Below are 22,070 nucleotides of genomic sequence, written 5' to 3' on the forward strand. Positions count from 1 at the left end.
ATGTGTCAATTCTCAAAGGTGCCAATTTGCTTCGGCTCATCACGCTGTACTCCAATTGACACTTTATCTCCTATGTAACAAGTGGGTGAGGTCCATTTGTATTCCCCAGTGGTGTGTCCCTTCTTTTGAATTGAGTTAAATCTGACTGAAAATCGGTTATCCAAGACTGGAGCCTACAAATGTTATAATGGCCCACAAAGCGTCCTTTTTTTCATTTCTCCCCAAAAAACAAAAAAAAAAAAACTTACAATTTTGAAAAGTACCTACAAGAAAAAATTAAACGCTTTCTAAAGGAAAACCATGCCAAACACATTGACTAAAACAATGAAACAACACTAATGCCAACGAATATAGAAGTAACAATAGATAAAAACTAACAAAAGAAGCCTTACACGGACATGGGTCCAAGGCTTCTGTAAAATAGCAGAATATATATACAGTAATTAAAAGAGGATAGAGAAGTATGCAAGGACATACATTTTTTATTGTTTGATTTGAAACTAGACACGCACAAGGATTGCTCCATGGTTGTAAATTCCGACTGGAGAGAATTCAATGAAGAAATGAGAAAACTGTACAATCCTAGCGGTTGACAAGGGCTTGAAGAAAACGAGGAATTGGAGGCGGGTTCACATCTAGAATCCCTTCGAGGATCTGAACTACCTGACCCATTGATGGCCTATCATTCCCATCATCTTGGATGCACCAACAAGCAACTTTACAAATTCTCCATGCCTCTTCAACATCAACATGTTTTTCCAACATATGGTCTAATAGGCTGTGGACATCACCTCCTTCTATGACTACACTTGCAGCCTGGATTGGGAAGAATTTAACAATCCCTGCTTCGGGTTGATCACTGTTTCTTCTTCCTGATATCAATTCAAAAAGCATCATACCATAGCTGTAAACATCAGCTTTGGGTGTAATGGCTACTCCTACTATCCACTCAGGCACAAGATAGCCTGTTGTCCCTCTCATGGTAGTCAGGACCCGGCTGAGTTCTCGTCCAATAAGCTTTGCTAAACCAAAATCTGCTACCTTTGGGCAGAATTCAACATCTAATAGAATGTTTTCTGGCTTTATGTCAGTGTACAATGCAGTCTCGGCACTCTTCATGAAGATAAGCCAACCCCCTGGCTGTCCCTAGTGCAATTTGGTACCTTGTCTTCCAGTCCAATACCTTCGACTCCTTTCCATGGAAAAGATGGGAATCTAATGAGCCATTTTGCATGTAATCATACACCAGTAACTTCTTATTACCTTCAGAGCAGAACCCACGAAGCCGAACAAGATTAATATGTTGGATGGTGCCAAGTGTGTTGACTTCTGCTCGGAATTGCTTCTCTCCTTGGTTGATGCTTTCTAACTTCTTCACAGCTATGACAGCGGAATCAGGCAATGTCCCTTTGAAAACAGAACCAAAACCTCCGCTCCCCATTTTCTCCGAGAAATTTTTGGTTGCTTTTTGCAAATCTTTGTATCTAAATGCAACCAATGAACCATAAACTGCAACTATTCGATCTTTTCCTAGAAAGCTCAACCAAAAAGTGTTTGGCCAAAGCACACAAGGGGTTGCTATAAGCCTCCTTTGTTGCTTCCACATAACATAAACGAAGCCCAAAACTACTACTGAACCCACAACACCAACAATAATCCCCATATTATTATCTCTGGAAAACTCAGAAGCAGCAAGTCTGAGATAAAGACTGCTTCCACTACTGTCATTTCCCAAAAGTTGTTGCAGGTTAACGAGGTGCATAGTCCAAATTGAACACCCATTCCTGTCATAAGCATAGGCAGTGCAAGAGCAGTTTTTCAAGCAAGAAGATTCACATTCCGTAGCACTGCCAGAAGCCACAGATTGAGGATGTTCAGGCAATCTCATGTTGGAATACTCTTGAAACCTATCTTTTTCTTGATTAGCAGCACTGGCATTTCCACACTGTAACTTGGTTCTCCTTACACACCCACCAGAGTAATCACCCAAATACCAATCATTGCCCGACTTAGGATTGAAACCAGTCAAACAATTACAGAAGGGTGGTGTATTTTGATTGCAAGTTCCAAATGGTCCGCATAAAGCATAAACGTCGCATTGCTGTCCGGGCTGAGCCCAAAACAAATTCCACTCCTTGCTGCCCTCCAACCAAGTGAGTTGCTTGAGTTGCCCCGAAACATCCATAACAACTCTAGATATAATGTAAGGATCGTAGGGAGAATATTTCAAATAACTCTCATTTTCATTGTCAACAAAGCTAATATTAAACATATAATTTTGTCTCGTTGTAGGTAACAAGCTAAAAATCTCCCCATTCCAAGGACCATCAGTCCAATACTGTTTAGACCCATTCCACAACAAAACATAGCTATTATTTGCATCTAGAATATGAGAAAATAGTCCTGGTGAAGGGTCTTCGGAGTTCTTCCATAAAGTTAGGCTTTGGTGTGTATTGGCTCACTTGTTATATGAAATCTTGCTGCCGGGCAACCAAGTGTGAACAAGGTAATCAAAACTTTGCCAAATTGGTTGTGTTGAATTAGACCCATCTCTCAAAATCATTACCATCATCGCCAAGAACTGCTACCACAGAATTTGAAGTGGTAGAGTTCTGATTTGTTGACCAAATTGGGGTTTGGGACTCGTTAAGCACTAAGTTACCATCTAAGATTTTCAGTTCTGAGGAATACTTATCAGAGATGGGTATATCTCTATTTGCTACCCACACTATGGTTTGTGTAGATACTTTCTTGTACCATATGCATGTGATAGTTGGAAGACTTACCTGGTTTGTAAAAACCCATTGCAAAGTTGCCACCGGCAGAGACAATGATATGGTCCCCAAAGAGAGATTGATTTGTAGAGATGGTGTCAGCTCCATGGGAGAGATGGTTGGTGAAAGAGATGCAGCATAGGAAGAATACAGAAAACATGAAGTATGAATATTGTCTGATAATACCCAAATGATATCTGCACAAAAGGGAAAGGAGTATGAAAAAGAGGATGACTAGGATGTTTAGAAGAAAGGGTCTCAAAATTTAACAAAATGCGCACAGAATCATGTCATGATAAAAGAAACTCAAGGCTGATTGTCTTCTATGGGGATTTAATTACACTTTATTTTAATATTTTTTGGTATTCTTTTCAATTTTTTAGCATATCATTGTCACCAAGAGCTGGAAAAGATGAAAAAATATACATCTCAATACACGTGCCATGATTTTTCATTGTTTGGGATATTTAGTCATTCGACATTTGATAGACTGGAAATACGAAATGCAGTCATCCGCGTGCTTGTCACTCCAACGAGAAGTCAAAAAAAAATTTAATAACAGAGCTGCATCCAAGTGGGGTTTGTAGACCCACTTGAATTTGAAATTTACACCTTTGACTTTGAATTCACTATTAAATATTTACACTTTTAAATCAAATTATGAACTTAATTTTTTGGCAATCTAGCATTAATAAGACTAACAAAAATGGGCACATGTGTCATACATAAAATTTTCTAATGGCACAATTAAAGGTGAAAGGACAATTTTGGTGAAGGTGCAAGGAACCAAAGTTTGAAAAAATTAATCTAAACATTTAGATCATATTCACAATATTTATTACATACACAAGTAACACACCGCAAAACCTATCATTTCGCTTTGTCACTCATAAATGGCAAAGGCCACCCCAGCAGCACAAGGGTTTCTCGATTTTCATCTCTCTCCTCTTCGTCTTTCTCTCTCATCATATAAATTATTTATTTTAATGTTATTAATAATTTAGTAGAAAAAAATGTTAATATTTAACAAATTAATTAGCCTAGCAGGAAACTAAATAAATAAATAAACAAAATATATAAATAGAGTTCGGATTTGTGGGTAAATCAGACAATTCGAACCTAGCCCAAGTTGAAGTTGAATTTACTATGCTCAAGTCAGGCTTGCACAAACAAGTTCAAGTAGAAGGTTGGCCTTAGACAACTCTTAGCACAACTTGGACTGGACCTAGGCAACTCCTCAACTGACCAAACTTACCCGAGTTGCACACCTACTGCTGAAGGATGAGAAGATACACCTAGTTTGAAAAAAATGGACTCCCATGGGAGATAGGCGAAACCACACTAATCACACCAGTAGCATCAAAGCTTGCTGGACTGATCAGCAAACTCTTACTTGTTTTCACCAATCTTTCCTCCTCCCTTGGAAACACACCAGTGCAACCAAACTATGAAGACCGAAACCATCGCACCAGAGACCTAGCTTTCGCCATTTGCAAAGAATCAATCGCTGACCGCACGACTAACTAAAGGCAAAGCAGCTACTAACTCATTAACTAAAGGTGTGGATGAAGCCCTCAACCATTTGGAGGATCACAGATCCCCATGGAAACCTCTTTGCCCTCAATTATAGCCTCCATGGAAGCAACACTAGATCTACAAAGGGAACAATCTGTCACTGTCATATCGAAGAGACTAAACTCCAATCACAATCACCAAAACACCTTTGTTGTGGAAGATCTACAATCCCAAAATTGAAATTCCAAAGAAACCTAGATACATAGAGAAGAAAACCAACATTACAGTGAAACTATGATCCCCATGGATCACACAACATTGAATATACAAGTCGCAAATGCATAACAATTATTAAAAGCTGTACAGTATACAAAAACAAATAGATATAGTTAATTGCATAGGTAAGTGCTCAAGCACATCCTTGTATTATTCTTTTTAAACTTTAAACAATATAGTTCTCTTGGCCTGAGTAAATAGTTGAACAAGTATTACCCCATGGTTATGAATTCTCAACACAATTCAAAAAAACTATAAGCTCCTAGTCATCAAGGGATGGGAGAAAATGAGAAATTGGAGGCAGCTTCACATCTGAAACCCCTTCGAGGATCTGAACTGCTGGACCCATTTTTGACCTATGATTTTCATCTTGGATGCACCAACAAGAAACTCTACAAATTCCCCATACCTCTTCAACATCAACATTTTTCTCCAACTTATGGTCTGATAGACTAAGGACATCACCGCCTTCTATGGATGCATTTGCAGCCCAAATTGGGAAGAATTTAAATTTCCCCTCTTTGGATTGATCAGTGTTTATTCTTCCCGATATCAATTCAAAAAAGCATCATTCCATAGTTGTAAACATCAGCTTTAGTTGTTATGTTTATTCTTCCCCATATCAATTCAAAAAAGCATCATTCCATAGTTGTATACATCACCTTTATTGTTATGTCTAACCTTAATATCCACTCTGGCGCTAGATATCCAATTGTTCCTTTCATGGTTGTCAGAACCCTGCTAAATTCTCGCCAAACAAGCTTGCTAGATCAAAATCCATTCCTTTTGGGTAGAGTTCCAACATCTAATAGAACGTTTGAGGTCATGGTGTATGATACAGTCCCTGCACTCTTCATGGAGATAAGCCTGATAAAAGAGAATGAATAGAAATCTTGTATATACTTAATCAATCAACTGAGTACAATTATATAAGCCAATAGAATAAAACCCTAACAATCAATAGGACTAAACTATCCTTAATAAACAATATAAACTACAAATTCACACCCTCCTTCAAACTAAGGATGCGAGCGCAGAAAGTATCAAAAGTTTGCCAAGAAGAAAACGAAAACAAACAATAGTGTGAGTCTTCGTAAAAAAATCGGCCAACTAAAGAGAGGAGGGTACAAAAGGGAGAGTAATAGTGCTAGCTTGAAGTTGCTGTCTGACAAAGTGACAATCTATTTCAACATGCTTGGTCCGCTCATTGAAGACTGAATTATAGGCAATCTGAACAACACTCTGATTATCACAATACAACGGAGTCGGATCAGAAAGAGAGACACCCATATCAAAAAGAAGCCACCGAAGCCAAACGATCTCGGAAGTAGCATGAGCCATGGCACGATACTCAGCCTCAGCGGTGGAACGAGCAACAACAGACTGTTTCTTACTCTTCCAAGATATGAGAGAATCGCCGAGGAAAACACAAAGACTAGAAATGGGTTTACGATCAGAGATGTCACCTGCCCAATCAGCGTTAGCATAAGCACGAAGAGGTAAGTCCGAAGAGGCAGATAACAGCAAACATTGCAACAAAGTACCACGAAGGTAGCGCAAAGTACGGAGTAAGGCAACCCAATGTGTGGAACGAGGAGTAGAAACAAACTGACTGAGAATGTGCACAGCATAGGAGATATCCAAACAAGTAACAGTGAGATAAACAAGGTACCCAACCAACTCGCGATACACAGTGGGATCCTCAAGAGAAACACCATTAGAAACCGAAAACTTAGCATGCAATTCAAGAAGAGTGTCAACAATTTTGTCATCAGTGAGATTGGCATGAGAAAGAATATCACAGGCATATTTAGTCTGAGAGAGAAGATACCCAGTAGGAGAAGTAGCAACCTCAATACCAAGAAAATACCAAAGAGATCCCAAATCCTTCATCTCGAACTCCTGAAACAACTGATGCTTAACCTCCTCAATAGTACTATAATCAGAACCAGTAATGATCATATCATCCACATATAAGAGAAGGAGAACAAGGCCAACAGTAGTGTGTCGAACAAAGAAAGCACAATCATGATGACTAGGGCGAAAACCAAGCTGAAGTGCAACAGAGTGAAAGCGCTCATACCAAGCCCGAAAAAACTGCTTGAGACCATATAGAGCACGGCGAAGATGACAAACAACACCAGGAGGGTGAGAAAGACCCGATGGAGGGTGCATATACACTTCTTCAGCAAGATGCCCATTCAAAAAAGCATTTTTGACATCGAGTTGAAACAAAGGCCAGTGATGGGCAGCAGCAATAGAGATAAGAGTGCGAACAATAGGCATCTTGGCAACGGGGGCAAAAGCCTCATCGTAATCAATCTCATACTCCTGAGAATAGCCCTAGGCAACCAAACGAGCTTTGTACCGTTCCGAAGAACCATCAGAAAGGGTTTTGACCTTATAGACCCATTTACAGCCTACAATATTCTTGCCAGCAGGTAATGGAACCAAATCCCAAGTCTGAGTGTTAGCCAAAGCAGTTAACTCATCATTCATGGAATCCAATTAGGATCATGACAAGCTTCCTTGTAGGACCTGGGCTCAAAATAAGTATGAAGACAAGAAAGAAAAAACTGATAAAAAAGGGAAAAACATGTATTACCAAAACCATACCAGTTCGGAGGATGACGGTCTCGCTTTGGAAAGCGATGTACAGGAGGAGCGGGATCCAAAGAAACAGCTGGAGGGACAGTAGTAGGAATGGCAACGGGGCGGGGCGGGGGATCACACTCCCCGATGGACGAATTTCCCCCGTCCCCGACCCCAATCCCCGACGGGAAACTTATCATTGCCCCCACCCCCGCCCTTGCCCCCTAACGGAGATCGGGTTTCTCCGACCCCGAACATTCCTCGGCCAAAAAAAAAAAATATAGCTTCAAAAAATACTACCATTCATCAACAACAACAACATCAACATCAACATCAACATCATCATCAACAACAACAATAGCATGCATATTTCTCTCCCCAAAACAAAAATACAAAATAAATTTGGCTATCATCCTCCCAATCAAGTGTGGCCTGGCACCTAATAGTTGAAACATGATTTTTTGCATAAACAGGAAGGTTTAAAGCTCTAAGAAAAATGACCAGAATATGCCCATATATATATATATATATATATATGTATGGTATACCCAATCAAATCCACAAACTCTTACCCTCTCTCTTCGATCTGTGATGGTGGGAACTTCGTCGACCAACTACGACACTCTAGCATTGAATCCCTCCGCATTATCAAGAACAAAAGCAGAAAACCTTCATCAACAACAACATAAACATCATCATCTTCATCAACATCTCCATTCAGATCTGAAGAACAAACCCTAAACACATGGAGGAGTCAACGTCGACACCGACGCCGACGCCGACACGAGGGAGAGGAGCGGCGGTGAGGAAGGAGCGGCGGTTGTGTGTGAGAGAGAGAGGGAGGCGATAGAGAAAGAGAGATGAGAGGTTTTTTGTTTTGTGTGACAGTGAGTCAGCAAACCCCTAAACACATTTATATATATATATAAATCGGGGGCTAAGCGGGGCGGGGCCGAGGCTGAAAAATGTGTCACTGTCCACGGCCCGAATATTATCGAGGATTTAATTTTGATTACCATCCCCGGCCCGTCGAGAGTATTTTTCGAGGAAAAACTACTCAATTCGGGGTCGGGGATCGGGTCACGATCGGGCCGGGTTCAAATTGCCATCTCTAGACAGTAGAGCTAGAGACAGGCGAGCTACGAAGTGCTTTGCGGCACTGATAAACAAGAAGAGGAGCAGGGGAAGCGGGAGTGGGGAGAGAAAGTGCCTGGCAAGATAGTAGAAGTGCTAGTAAGAGGCAAAATAGAGACCTTAAGATCAGAAACAAACTCATCAGGAGAAACATCAGGAGGAAATGAGTCAACGTGAACCAATTCATCCCTGGTAATAGGGGCAGTGGTGGAAGGTATAGTGTAGTAGGATAGTTTTTCTAAAAATGTGACATGCCTAAACACATATAGCTTTTTGGTGGTAGGATCATAGCACTGATAACCTTTCTGAGTAATGCTATATCCTAAAAAGACACATAGGACACAACGAGAACTAAGCTTAGAGCACTCCCGTTTAGAAAGGAGCACAAAGCATGCATAACCGAAAATACGAAAAAGAGAATAATTGGGAGTAACACCAAAAAGACGCTCATACGGAGATAAGCTTGAGAGAAGAGGAGTAGGCATTCGATTGAGAAAATATGTAGCAATGACCATAGCTTCTCCCCAAAAAATAGGAAGGACAAAAGACGAGAGCAACAAAGAGTGAGCAGTATTAAGGTGGCAATGTTTGCGCTCAGCTCGACCATTTTGGGCAGGAGTGTCAGAACACGAAGATTGATGAATAGTGCCATGAGTAGTTAAAAACTCAAACTCAAACAAGTAATACTCACCCCCCAAATCAGAACAAAGAACTTTGATCGTGATGGAAAACTAAGTGCGAATCATGGAGTAAAAATTAGAATATATTTTGTAAAAATTAGATTTTCGGGTCATCAAATAAACCCAGGTAAATCAACTATAATCATTCACAAAAGACACATAATATTGCGAACCACCCTTGGTAACTGTAGGAGAAGGACCCCAAACATCAGTATGAACCAAATGAAAAGGAGAAGAAGAAATAGAACTACTTTTATTAAAAGGAAGAGCAGACATTTTAGCCAATTTACAACCTCGACACTTAGAAATATTATCAACTGGAAAACTGCCTAAATGTTCAGACCGAACTAACTTCCTCAAATGGTCACCCGACAGATGACCTAACCTAGAATGCCAAATATAAGATAAAGAAGCCTTATTTTTTAAACAAAAAGAAGACAATGCAGTAGAAGACACTTTTGGAGGAACATGCAAGCTGTCCAAGATATATAGTTCTCCAACTCTACGCCTGATCCCAATCTGCCTCTTGGATACCCGATCCTGCACAACACAATGAGAAGAAGAGAAAACAACATCAAAACTAGAATCAGATAATTGACTAATAGAAATAAGACTGTGAAAGGTAAGGCACATAAAATACAGGAGAAAGAGACAAATGGGAAGAGGAAATAGAACCAATACAGTGTACAGGCATAGAAGAACCATTAGCAGTAGCAATAGTGATAGAAGAAGATGGAGAGACACAATTACTAAGGAGAGATGCAATAGGGGTCATATAATGTAAACAACCAGAATCTAAAATCCACGAAGTGTGGATATTACCTAAAGAAGATGAACCAAACAAACCTAACTGAGTGTTAGTCATAGCGAAGGCCTGGGGCAAAAGATTTGGATTAGCCACCATGAAAGACTTGAACTGCTCAAACATAGATTGCATATTATAAGATGGCCCATTCTCAGAAGCTGGTACAGAAAAGGCGACAGATGAACGAGATCCCGAAGATGGCAACTTAGAAGATGGTGGACTAGATGAACGACCCTCGGGCTGCAAAAGTTTAGGACAAGCATGTTTCCAATAGCCTCGCTGACAATAGAAACTGCACTCATCCATGGAAACCCGAGACTTGGGCTTACCAGTAACCTAAAATAAATGAAATGATGGGGTAGGCAAGAGCGGAGAAGTAACAAAAACTGATTGGGAGGCAAGAACACCATGAGCCATCTTAAACCAAGTTTCTTTCGCAATAAGCTCACGGATAGCACCATCAACAGAAGGTAAGGGGGACCGATGAAGAATAGCTCTCCGAAGTGGCTCAAATTGATCACGAAGGGCCATAAGAAACTGAACAAGACGTTATTTCTCCCGATACTTGGTATAACTGTCAAGTAACTACAAATCTACTGGTTCCATTAAAGCAAGTTGATCCCAATAAGTTGTCATCTCATTGTAGAACTCCTAAATGGACTTATCTTTTTGACTGGCACTGCGAATAGACATCGTAAGTTCATACTGTTTTGCAAAGTTAGACTCAAGGTACATAGTTTTCAAATAATCCCAAACTTGTTTAGAAGTAGAATACTTGGAAAAATTCATACCAATGGTAGTTTGAACTGAATTATGAAACTAAATAAGAATTTGTGCATTTTCCTTATCCCATTTAGAAACATCAGCCTCAATTTCTTTGGATTCCATAGGTCTAATAGTTATACCAATAACATAGTTCCACATGACTTTACCCATTATAAAATTCTTCATGACATGAGACAAATAAGAATAATTGGTACCATCTAACTTAATAATGATAGCTTGCAGTTTTATCATCAGCCATATTTCTAAAATTCAATTCACTATTCCAACAAGTATCAACAAATAGCCCTCAAATTTTCCTCTAAATACAATCTCTATATCTCACCAAATGCTCATAAATAACAACTTAAATCGATAGAGGAAGTGAACAATACCAAAAGAAGGAGGAAGTCTAGAGACGCAGTTTATCAACACAACCGTAGGGTTTCGAACACAAAATTCCAAGTAAACCCTAGTAATGAGAAGTGTGGAGACAGACCTGCGATGCACTGGGATGGATAGAAACGATGCCTGTGATGCGAAAGAGAGCCTTGTGATGCGTGAGAGAGACAGAAGCAGACCTGCGATGTGCAACGTCTGGTGCCAAGAATAACCTAGGTTCGATCACAACTTTGCTCTGATACCATGATAAAAGAGAATGAATAGAAATCTTGTATATACTTAATCAATCAACTAAGGCCCCGTTTGGTGTAGCTGTTAAAACAGCTTATAGATCATAGCTTAACAGATTATACATTATGACTTTAATCAGAAGTTGTTAATCTGTTTGGTGTAGCTGTTGGATTATAGATTTAAGTTGCTGAATAGTATTTGTTAAATAAGCTGTGAAATAGCTTTTTCAATTAATTTTTATTTTTTGTTTGTCTACATTTCTCATGAAAAATAATAATAATAATCTATAGTCCATTTGGGTCTTTTTCTATTTTTAAAAAAATAAAAAATAAAAAAAATTAAGAGTATAATCATAAATTAACATGTCCACAGCAGAAGCTGATAATCAGAAGCAATGGGTGAGCAGCTTCTCAGAATCAGCTTTTTTGAGTTAAAATAAACTGCTAGAATCAGAAGTTGTTTAAAATAAGTTTAACCAAACAGTCCAAAATAACTTTTTCAAAGCTAAAAGCCATAAGTTAGCTTTGAAAAGCTGAAACAAACACTCCCTAAGTACAATTATATAAGCTAATAGAATAAAACCCTAACAATCTAAAGGACTAAACTATCCTTAATAAACAATAAAGCCAACCCTGTGGTTATCCCTAGTAAAACTTTGTACCTTGTTTTCTAGTCCATAACCTTTTTTTACCCCTTTTCTTGGAAAAGATAGGAATCCAAGGAGTCATGTTACCTTCAAAGCAAAACCCACAAAGCTAAACAAGATTAACATGTTGGTTAGAACCAAGCATGCTGACTTTTGCTCGAACTTCTTCCCTTGGTTGATGTTTTCCAACTTCTCCGCAACTATGATAATGGAATCAAGCAATGTTCCTTCAAAAACATAACCAAAACCTCCTCTTCCAAATTCTAGTTGAAATTTTTTGTTGCATTTTGGTTTTGGAGATTTTGAGAAAGATGATTGATAGAATGGGGCAAGGCGGTTTTCTTTAAGGATTTTGAGAATGGAAAAATTGATGGCTCCATGCTCAGCCTCTTATCTTCTTTAGGCTAATGTTACTGTTATTTGTTGTAGGGTCAAGCCTCAATAGTTAGGTTATCTTAGTTGTGTGATGTTGGAATGTGTCTCACTTCACTTGGAGTTGCGCCATCTGTGCTAGTTATAAGACTCCAATTTCCCTCTCCTTAATATCTAGATTTTAAGAAGTGTGAGCTAGACTTTTCAATTTGGTATCAAAGCTTGGTTGGGCATGTGACTAGTTATAAGGCTCTAATACCAAATTGAAAAATTCAACCCACACTTCTTATTAAAACCCAAGTATTAAAGAGAGAGAAATTAGAGCCTTATAACCAAACAGATGGGGCAACTCCAAACAATGCGAGACACATTCCAACACACCCTCATAGACAACAACATACAACAGTCGGATAAACGGCATACCAATCGCAAGCCCAACCAAGCGTTGATACTAAATTAAAAAGCCCAACCCACACTTCTCTTTAAAACCCAAGTATTAAAGAGAGGGAAACTGAAGTGTTGTAACCAGCACAGATAAGGCAACTCCAAACAATGTAGGACACATTCCAACACACCCTCTTGGACCACAACATATAGTAGTCAGACAAACAGCACACCAGTCACAGGCCCAAATAAGCTTTGATATCAAATTGAAAAGCAAAGCCCACACTTCTCCTTAAAATTTAAGTATTAAGAGACAGAAACTAAAGCCTTATAACCAGCACAGATGGGGCAACTCCAGGCGATCTGTGCTTCTGTACTTTGAGGTCATCTTAAGTTTGAAAGTGAATTTAGGGGAATGCAACCTTATTCTGGTCAGGGAGGTGCCTCATGTTGCAACCTTGGCTAACATCCTAGGTCGTAAGGTGGAGCATTGACCTTCTTATCTAAGACTTCCTTTAGGAGCCACTTTCAGAGCAAAATTAGTGTGGGATTCTATGGTTTAGAGATTTCAGAGGCAGTTGGCAAGAAAGAAGAGCCTATATCTGTGTATCTAAAGGTGATAGATTGACATTGAATCAAAGCATCTTGTCCAGTCTTCCCAAGTATTTTATGTCCTTATTCACTATCTTAGCTTTAGTTGTGAAAAGGTTGGAGAAATAGCAACATGACTTCCTTTAAGGAGGTATAGAAGAGGAATTTAGGTATCATTTGGTAGATTGTTAGACTGTGTACCACCTAGAGAGAAGAGGGTGTAAGTATTCGCAAACTTAACCAAGATGCTCGTGATTTAATCATTGATGTAATTAGAGAAAGGGACAATAGCATCATATAACTTACATTACCTTCAATAACTGAAATCGAGAAGAATAAGCTTCTTGCCATCTCATGGTCATTCATCACCATCCTTTTGTACAAGGAGTTGCAATAAAAGTCATGTAAAAAGTGTATTTGTCACCATCAACAATGCAACTAGGTGGTGATGGTGTAAAACTCAATAAGAAATTTCAAATGATCCTGTACTTGAATTGCAATACCATGACATGACATACATAAACAATGAGATGGTTAATGCAAACCTTTTGAGCCCAAAGTGTAAGAGGTGTAAGACATAATAAGGTCCAATTATAAACCTCAAGATTCATATCCATTCTGATAGTCCGTAGTATCAATCTGTGCACAGTTCATAACTCTTCCTGAAACAAGAGTACCCCCAAAGCCATATTAGCTATTACCTAGAGAATATTAAATGGGAAAAAAAAATGTAATTTGTTATACCTGTAATTTCACTGAATTTCGGAACTTTATACAGGTATTCTCAGATGAAGTAGCATACTCAACATTAGCCATTTAGTTTCAGTGTAACATAATGCCAAAATTCAACTCTTAACTATTCAAGTCAGTCAAGTTCCAATATTTTTGCACCACGCCTTAGTCGTCTCAATATACTAACTCTACTCACATGAACACCTAAAAAATCATATTTCTTGCTTCTTCTTTTCATTCCAGCTTCAGTAGAATTATCACTTCGAAGAGTAGATTTGTTAAGGACATCTTTAACTCTTTCATGGCCTTTTCTCACAAAATTCTGACGTAAACCTTGTGACTGTAGATTTGCTCCCGGAAGGCGGCCAAAATAGTAAAGAGGATCAACATAAGAACTTGAGGAAGACACAATACCTTTCAAGTTGGTTGGCTGGACAAGCTTAACAAACTCCTTTATCTCAGCAAAGCATGAATGATCAGAATATGGAACTGTAAATATGTATTCATGATAACTTTCCACAGTTCTTGAATTATCATTAGGTTTATGCATATCTGTGTGGCTCCCAACTTTTGTACTCAATTTGCTTCTGCTATGGCGAGAAGACGAACCAAAAACATTGGTGTTCCCTTCAAGGGGTTTCCATGGAAGGCCAGATGGCATAATCCCTATAGTTGGACGCATCATATTTAACCCCTCCAGTGTGTCGATACTAAAACTGTAGCGAGGGACAGCTCGCACTCTCGTTAGAGAAACTTTAGTTGTGAAGATGTCGTGGAACCCAAGAAGATGCATAATTTGCAGGCGTTCTGGCCAGACCCAAATCTTTAAAGAACAAAACAAGAAAATATAAGGAACTACCGGTGATAGCTCATAAGATTACTTATATACATATAAGAAGGATAAAAATGATATTATTTCCTTTCTACCACACCAAACTTCTTTTTCGGTGAAAAAATGAATATACAAGTCTTCATGACTATGCACATTATTACAAACCAGAAAAACAACATTAAATTTAAAATGCGGTAGGCTGCATCCTGTATGACATCACATGACACAAGGGAATACAAAAGAATCACTAATTTTTAGTCTAAGCTACCAGCATTGTAGGCTTACATGTAGTGCGCAAAAATAGTCAAACAGATGAAAGTATAAACTCTCCAGATTACAGTATTTATGTAACCTATACCATATAGAAATACAAAACATGCAGAACAGAGGGCAAAAAACAAGTGGGTATTGTAACCTATACCATATAGAAATAGAAAGCATGCAGAACACAGGAAAAAAATGAGTAGGTCAATTAGTTCCAATCTTGAACTAATATAAACAAATTATGATATTTCTCCAGTACCTGCAGATTAATTTTCTGAGATAGTTAGCTCTATTTTCCCCAAAACTTATATTATAAATAAATAAATAACCAACAAAGTTGATGTGAAAAGCATCTGGGTATGTTCACATTATTAAAACTAAAAGCAAGTTTGGGTCGCCATTCTACTGTATACGTACACTTTGCATAGAGACAACCCTAGCTGACAGTATTTTCCTTTCAGTAAAGAGTGTGCACACCTTTATTTTCAGCGCTTGTGCAATGTGAAGTAAAAGATCTTCTTTTCCCAAAGAGTCTATACCGATGATGATGTCATGTTCAGGATGAGAGGCAATCACATCAACAACCTGTAACTAGTCATAAAAATGTAAATGAATAATTTCCATATACATAATCAGAAAATGAAGTTCAACAGCGGATAAAACCAAGCTCCATTCAAAGAATGAAACTTATGTTTAATTGAAACTATTATTCACAGTTGGAAATTTCAAGAGACAAGTAAATAGACATGCTAATCATTGTTTTTCATCCACATATTGTTCGAAATAGAGAGAACTCAGAACATATTGTGCCCATTTCTAAGATTTTTGACATTTTTACTTTAGTCTGATGAAATCATGATGAAAAGTTGAAACTAATTTAATTAAAGCACTTAGAGAAATTTTCTTTCAACAATTAAATATCCAATAAATTTAGTTTTTTTTTTCTTCTCATATTGATCATGTACCAACAACACATTTCTATTAGCATTATAAACATTTTTTAACATTCTATCCTGCTAAAACTCCACTCTCCTTAGATTTAAGTTTATTATATTTGATTCTTTTTCCTCTCAAGGAAACTTTAAAGAAAATATATTGGAAAAATTGCTTAATTCATCTTTTTGGAACGAAAATGTACCACATTTTAGAATGTGAGTTCTAAAACGTACATCACTGAGGTATCGGCATTTTTCGGTGACACTGCTCCTAGTCATATGGTGCTAGCTAGTGCCACATGTCCGAGTGGATCAATAGCATAAACATCTCTTTATTGTCTAAAATGCCTAAAATTGAAGCCAAGATTCTAGATTGCCTCACTTAGACCGACCAAGATCTCTAGGTTGCCTCACTCGCTTGGTCAAGATCTCCCTAAGCAGTCACCATAAACCCATCTGCAATTGTGAATTCCATGACTTCTCCAACATGTCTAAGGTCTCAAAACAAGCTACCCAGGTTGGGAGTAGGGCCTAGGATTGTTGCACAAGATCATTGAAGGATCGTGGCTTGGAGACTAGAATCAATGGACTGTTAAGGGTCCTTTACCCTACTGATTGTGGTACTCCCCTAACCAGCCTTAATAGACAGAATTGTTAACTGATCAAAGACATATGAATCTAAGAAGCACAAACACAAACCAACTCCGCAATTTTCAAAAAATGCAGGACACAACATGCGGAAGACACACACAAAATATATAATTTTATATATTTATTATATGTTATATATATGAATATACCATTGAAAAATATTAGAAAAAAAATATATAATATAATACTAATTTCAATAAATTTGGATTATTTTTCTTTGATCTTGTATTCTAAGTTATTTTGTTCAAATTTATAATTGGTTTCATATTTCTAACCAATGGACATGTGTGTGCAAGGGATGGACACATGTGTCCTCCAAGTGTCAAAGAGTGTCCGCATCTAAAAAAAAAATTAAAAAAATAGTACATGTGTTGACAAGTGTCGAACATGTGTTAGGATGTGTCTGACAAGTGCCAGTGTCCAACATGGACACACTAGCTTCGTAGAAGTGTCCGCACTTCTTGGCATATGATACTCTGATGCCTCTAAGATGCCTTGACATACTAAGGTGAGGAACTACCCTGTGCTATCGGCTAAAGAAGGTTGAGGGACATAGATCCCCCATGTCACAGGATCCATTGTCAAGAAATCCCAAGACAAGCATCTTAGGGCAAGAGATCCCCAATTGTCACATCAAGGGGACCAGGCTACCTATCCTTCCTCAGTTGACATTAACAACCCAAACTCCCTATAAAAGGAGATCTCATGCATATAAGACAAATCAACAACACTTCTCTGCAACATAAGCTCAAAGCTCTCTCCAATACCATTTTCTATCTCCTATTCTAGGGGTTCCCTTTGCTCTCTCCTTCACCTTGGATATTTTTTGACTTTATTTAACAATAACAAATGACACAAGAATTATTCAGAGCTTCTCACATCAAAAACACATTAGACAAAACTAGTTAATATGAGGCTGATTAAAATTTTGGTTAAAAAATAAACCTTAACAAATAAGTTAGTAGCTTCCAATTGTAATCAGGGTAGTAGTTTAATTCTACTACAAAAATTTAACTATGGAACTTCCACAAGAGAAGTAAACATGCACCTGTTGAGCAGCAACTTCTCGAGAAGGAAAAGAATATGATGGATTACAGTAAGTATTGTCCAAGTAAAGAATGTCAACTTTATCATTCCCAAGAGCACTAAGAAGCATGCTCCTTCCAATCTCTGCCCTCTTACTAGTTGTTTCCCAGCGAAAATCCCCTGTATAAAGCATGCACCCAAACTCACCACGAAACAAGTACATGACTGCGCCTGTCAAGTTGAAAACCATGAACAACTTAATTGTGAAACCCTTTGTCATGACTATTTCCCACAAGAAAGAAAAAGATAGAAGAAATAAAAATCCTTTAGCATGGCAACTCAACCTAACATAACATATTGATAGATAGGATCAAGCACACAGATAGGCAATCTAGGACAAAATAAAGTAGAAAAATTAAAATTAAAAAGATTAAGCTTAGCAGTAGACTAGTTGCTTTTGACACTTGAAAATTCATTTTTGCCAATTATAATTACCATGGTAGATGTGGTGGCTAAAATTTATATATAAAACTTGGTGGACTTTTAGGAAAACAAAAGTCTCTTACATTTTCGTACTTGATGCTTTCTTAATAAAACAGGGGAAGCTTTCCAACACTAGAGTTCCCATCTTTATTATCAACCTCGACTAGTTGATATTTGAAAAGAAGATAATTTGTAGAAGTCAATTACACTTAAATATTTGAATTGTTGTCGGTAAAAAAGGGGAGGCACCAAACTAGTGTTTTAACCTTGATAAGTTTTAATCTTAGAACCAAAGTTTGTAAGGTTTTTCAATCTACATCAGCAAAAGCTTATGGGGCATATCATAATTTGTGGCTGTTCAGTATGCCTATTACAAGGAGGCAAGAACAGTTCAGTATGCCAATGGAACCCCTGTGGTACTTCATCGCAATAAACTTGAAGTTTCACCTTCAAGTTCAAACAAAAATGCATTGTTTAATTACAATGAATATAGTCCCTAGACAAGATAGAGTCCCCCAGCCAGCTGTCTTCATATAAGATGCCAGCATTGTAGAAGGATATTGGCATAGTGCTAGTGCATTGTACTTGTCGTAGGGGACTGAAGCCCTAGTCAATTGAGAGGACCAAGCCCTTTGCCTCACTCTTCAATGGCTACCGTGATACTCTCATTTCTAAAGGACATGACTCACCAAGATGAGAAAAGGTTGTCCAAATATAGAGGCGAAGACTACCTTTCGAACTTTCTACTACTAGGCTTCAATTAAGAACAAGAGTTGATTTCATTGAAATCAATTAAAATGCAAAGAGGAAAACATTCTTTCTAACCATACCCGCTAAGAAGGCACATTGTTTGATGGAGAAAGATATATATGAGCTAGTTGACCTTATATATCTATTCCTAAGTCAATCCCTTGCTCCCCTCTCTCAAGGACTTCTAAACTAAGAATTGAGGGTTCCAAACCTTGCTCCATATCAATCTAGTCTATCCCTCTTTCCCAAAACCTTATGGATGGTTTATAGTAAAACCAATGTTTGAAAAATATGATTTTCAAAGCCCTAAAGTTACACGATTTATTGAATCTTAGACTTCAAGTAGTTAAAAAAAAATAAAAAAGTTCCTCCAAGGTGGATGAATTATGTACATGCATATCTTCTTCTGCATCAATGCATTAATAGACATGTATCATTGATAATGTACTTTCCGCCATGTAGCAATCTGCTGTCTTTGTGGTAATCCTCGTTAACAACATATAATATAGACAGCAAAGGTTAACCAAAAGAATTTTAAAAATGAAAATGTAATTTGGTTTTTTTTTGGGTGAATATAATTTGGTTATTAATTTCAACAATTATCTCCTTGATAAAATAGGCTCTCATTACCTACCTACTATGAAGCACAAACACTTTAAACTAGTTATTGTAGTCATTTCCGACACCGACACACCAAGACATGTAACGGACATGCCAGCTGATTGAAGAAACCAAATATTGCGAAATACAATCATATGTCCAGCCTCTGGACACACCCTTGGACACATTTGACTTGTGATATTTATGCATGTTCAAGAAAAAAGGAAATTTAAAAGCAAAACTAATTACACAACTATAATAACTATAACCAAATATTAATAGAGGCAATAATAATTCATTTTCCACATAACATATATCCGACAGAAAAAAATAATAATAATACTAATAATAAACTAGTAGCTTAATTATGATCAATAAAAATAGTAAATACAGTCATGTTCACAATTACTGTTGTGGCCAAAAAAAACTGCAGTCTTGATCATCACAACCCAATGTCACATTCAAACAAAAACAGACTCCAGAAACCAAACTTAAGCTGAGAAAAAGTGCACCTGGGCAGTGATGAGCATCGATGGCGATAACATTGATGGTAGTGTTCGATTCGGTGGTTGGAGAGACCAAAGGGATTGAATTCCATTGACCGACATCTAAAATTCGAAGCAGAGAGAGCTTGAAACCGGGGAACTTGGAGGAGAAGAGCTTGGCGGTGATGCGAGAGCAAAAGAGAGGGCCTCGTTTCCAGGTTGAAGACAAGCCATTGGTGTGATCGGCGTGGAGGTGTGTGAGGAAATACACTTGGCTGCCTTCGGACCACCGGTCCACCGATATCATACCTACGTCCATTCCCTCAATTTTGACCTAGAAAATCTAATTCTTATTCGATTTGAATTTCCATGGAGGTCGGTGTAGAGAGAGAGAGAGAGAGTATCGAATTCTAGGGTTTGAAGAACGAGTTAGAAAGACGGAGTGAAGAACATGGTGTGAATGTAGGATTCGTTTGGCGGGGTTTGTATTTTGAATTTCAGTGGCGCTGTGTTTTTATGAGCCGTTTGAACTTGAGAGCTAACATTTTTGATTGATTTTCTAAAAACTAAAGTCTCAATTATATATTTTAATTAAAAAGTTAAAAAAATATTATAAATTATTATATCACTCTTTTTATTTTTTTTATATTTTTTTTATAAAAATTAAAAAATTATTAAAATAATACATTCCCAAACAAGGCCTAATTTTTAATTTTTTTTTTTGTTTGGAAAAATTATCAAAAAGTTTCATATGACAATCAATTATTTCAATCAATCTCATAATTTTTTTAATATACTGATAGGTCTTATTTGTTTTGACAAGGGGATTTGGTCATAGTCCCCTCACTATCTAATTTCTCTTTCAAAAGGACAAGAATTATATAAGTACTTTCAAAACCCCCTGATATTTTAAAACTTATTTTTTTTTACTATATTACCCTCATATCTATCAGCTCTCCTATTAAGACATTTTCATTATGTATTTCAAAGTAAAATTTTACTCTGTATGAAAGTAAAATTTTACTCTGAATGAGAGTAAAATTTTACACTCTGAAACTAAAAGTAAAATTTTACTCTGTATAAAAGTAAAATTTTACTCTGAAAAATAAGTAAACTGTAAGACTCTGAAGCTAAAAGTAAAATTTTACTCTACATCATTCTCTCTACATTTTCACTATGTATTTCAGAGTAAAATTTTACTCTGTATGAAAGTAAAATTTTACTCTGAATGTGAGTAAAATTTTACACTCTGAAACTAAAAGTAAAATTTTACTCTGTATAAAAGTAAAATTTTACTCTAAAAAATAAGTAAACTGTAAGACTTTGAAGCTAAAAGTAAAATTTTACTCTGTATAAAAGTAAAATTTTACTCTGGTTCTGTCAAATAAAAAAAACAGAGCAATAGAACCAGAGTAAAATTTTACTCTAGTTCTATCAAATGAAATTTGATGTTTACTCTGAAAAATCAATGGAACTTTGAGCTATGAGCTTTGAATCAGGCCTATAATCCTTGAATCAATCGATGTTTACTTTGAAAAACAATGAATCATGCCTATAATCCTTGAATCAGGCCTATAATTGAAAATTTTAGAGAAATATCAATTTTTCATACCCCGGTTCTTCAAATTTTTCAGATTTTACAGATTTTTAAAACTTTAAGCTTTCAAAAATCTATATATTCGAATTCAAATATCAAAACATACAAACACACACATATATCTATATATCTCGGGAGATTACAGATCGAAATCGTTCATGGTACACAGATTTGAGTTGAAACCCTATATTGAAAGAGGGAAGAGAAGCTTGCGGAGGCTCTGGAGGATGATGAAGTCATGGAGAGGTAACGGTCGAGGACGGAGTCGATGGAGGGGTTGCCGAAGGTAAAGGTGTTGCCGGCGTTGGAGAAGGTGATGACGGCGGCTTCGGTGCCGCACAAGTTGCAGAGCTCGCCGGTCTTCTTGAAGAGGCCATCTGTGGAAAGGAAGAGAGTGGGGAAGAGAGTGGGTATAATAGTCATATAAAATATTTAAATAATAAAATTGTCCTTTATGTAAGACTTTATAATTATGAAGGGGTTTAGAAAGTATAATTTTTTTTTAAGTCCTTTTAACAATGAAAGGAAGGTAAAGGGGGTTTATAGCCAAA

General features: G+C 37.3%; 1 protein-coding gene and 1 pseudogene across 2 annotated transcripts; both read right to left on the bottom strand.

Moving 5' to 3' along the window:
* Positions 1-336: 336 nt before the first annotated feature.
* LOC114296871 (G-type lectin S-receptor-like serine/threonine-protein kinase At2g19130) lies at positions 337-11,014 on the bottom strand (annotated as a pseudogene). The gene is made up of 3 exons (XR_014335906.1): positions 9,794-11,014; positions 5,247-9,511; positions 337-2,971 (listed from the first exon to the last, which is right to left on the bottom strand). The product of XR_014335906.1 is annotated as a G-type lectin S-receptor-like serine/threonine-protein kinase At2g19130 (transcript).
* Positions 11,015-14,029: 3,015 nt separating this feature from the next.
* LOC114296870 (uncharacterized) lies at positions 14,030-20,241 on the bottom strand. Its single transcript, XM_082881045.1, has 4 exons — positions 19,950-20,241; positions 17,627-17,886; positions 15,470-15,577; positions 14,030-14,719 (listed from the first exon to the last, which is right to left on the bottom strand). Exons 1-4 carry the CDS (start codon positions 20,239-20,241, stop codon positions 14,030-14,032), a joined length of 1,350 nt encoding a protein of 449 aa, XP_082737171.1.
* Positions 20,242-22,070: the final 1,829 nt, after the last annotated feature.

This window comes from Camellia sinensis, chromosome 7 (genome assembly GCF_055761805.1).
Source record: "Camellia sinensis isolate YWXY chromosome 7, ASM5576180v1, whole genome shotgun sequence".
NCBI lineage: Eukaryota > Viridiplantae > Streptophyta > Magnoliopsida > Ericales > Theaceae > Camellia > Camellia sinensis.

Coding starts and splice junctions, on each gene's coding strand:
- LOC114296870 (XM_082881045.1), bottom strand. CDS start 20,241: ATGGACGTAGGTATGATATCGGTGGACCGGTGGTCCGAAGGCAGCCAA. Junction 17,887..19,949: donor CGATGCTCATCACTGCCCAG/GTGCACTTTTTC, acceptor TGTGGGAAATAG/TCATGACAAAGGGTTTCACA. Junction 14,720..15,469: donor CACAAGCGCTGAAAATAAAG/GTGTGCACACTC, acceptor TGTTCTTTAAAG/ATTTGGGTCTGGCCAGAACG.